General features: G+C 62.5%; 1 protein-coding gene across 1 annotated transcript in view; it reads right to left on the minus strand.

Moving 5' to 3' along the window:
• The window catches only part of SLC8B1 (solute carrier family 8 (sodium/lithium/calcium exchanger), member B1), a gene marked incomplete at its 5' end in the record, with an annotated part of 2,019 nt that overhangs the window by 661 nt on the left and 328 nt on the right, over positions 1-1,030 (minus strand). Inside the window, 3 exons of the mRNA XM_009873142.1 lie at positions 199-279; positions 368-521; positions 722-843. Of these exons, the coding sequence (XP_009871444.1) occupies positions 199-279; positions 368-521; positions 722-843 (357 nt within the window). The remainder of the gene's footprint in view (positions 1-198; positions 280-367; positions 522-721; positions 844-1,030) is intronic.

Genomic DNA, 1,030 nt, shown 5'->3' on the forward strand with positions numbered 1-1,030 from the left:
CCTGTGGGCTACAACCAGCACACCAGTTCCATGCACCCTGTGAGCACCAGGGGTGTTGCCAAAGTCCCAGGGACTCGGGGATGGATCCTGCCCAGCTCCTTTCCAGGGGTCTCCCAGGTGCAGGGGCTCTCCGTGGGCTGCAGGCAGGGAAACTGAGGCAGCCCTGTCCCAAGTACCACCACCTCCCCCAAAGGATACTGAAGATGATGCCCCCGAAGCAGGCGGAGAAGGCCATGCGGGGATAGCCCTGCCGTGCCATGGTGAGGTCGGAGAAGGTGTCTGCAGAGGAAGAAGGGGAGACCTTGGGCAATGCCGGGGGGGACAGAGGTGCAGCCGGCGTGGCCCCGGGTGCCAGCAGAGCTCTCACCGCCGATGCTGTTGCCCCAGGCCAGCAGCGTCAAGCCCAGCACGGTGTTGCTCAGCTGGAAGATGATGCCCAGCGTCCGGAGGATGTTCACCAGCTCCGTGGCTGCGGCGTTGATCCACATGGCACTGGCCAAAAATCCAAGGAAGGCAAATACCTGCCAGGCAGAGAGGTAAGCTGGTCCTGGGGTGCATCCAGCAGGACCTGGCCCACCGCCTCAGCCAGCCAGCTGTGTCCCTCCTGGGGACACTAGACCCTCAGGTCCTGACTCCTGCTCTGCCCCCAGGACCCTCAGGCGAGTCCAGAACAGGCTGGGCTGGTCCCCAGTGGGCATTCAGGGCTGGGGGGGCAACTTACACAGTGGTACTTGGGTGGTTCCTCGTTGCTTGTGGCGATGAAGGTGATGACGGCCAGGACAGAGCCAACCAGTGCAACCAGTCCCCAGACTGGGAAGACCCCCTGGATCTGGTACAGCCCATCTGCACAGAGTGTGAGAGAGGGGGCATCAGTGTGACCTTGCAAGCACCACGTGGGTTGGGGCAGGATCTGACCAGGCTCATGGAACGAGGTAAAGCCTTGTGCCCTACAGCCACATCTACCCTAACCCCTCATGGGGCTGCTCCCCTCCGTGCCTCAGTTTCCCCAAGCAGGTCAGTCCTTCTTTCC

Source organism: Apaloderma vittatum, unplaced genomic scaffold, assembly GCF_000703405.1.
Source record: "Apaloderma vittatum isolate BGI_N311 unplaced genomic scaffold, ASM70340v1 scaffold24767, whole genome shotgun sequence".
Taxonomy (NCBI): domain Eukaryota; kingdom Metazoa; phylum Chordata; class Aves; order Trogoniformes; family Trogonidae; genus Apaloderma; species Apaloderma vittatum.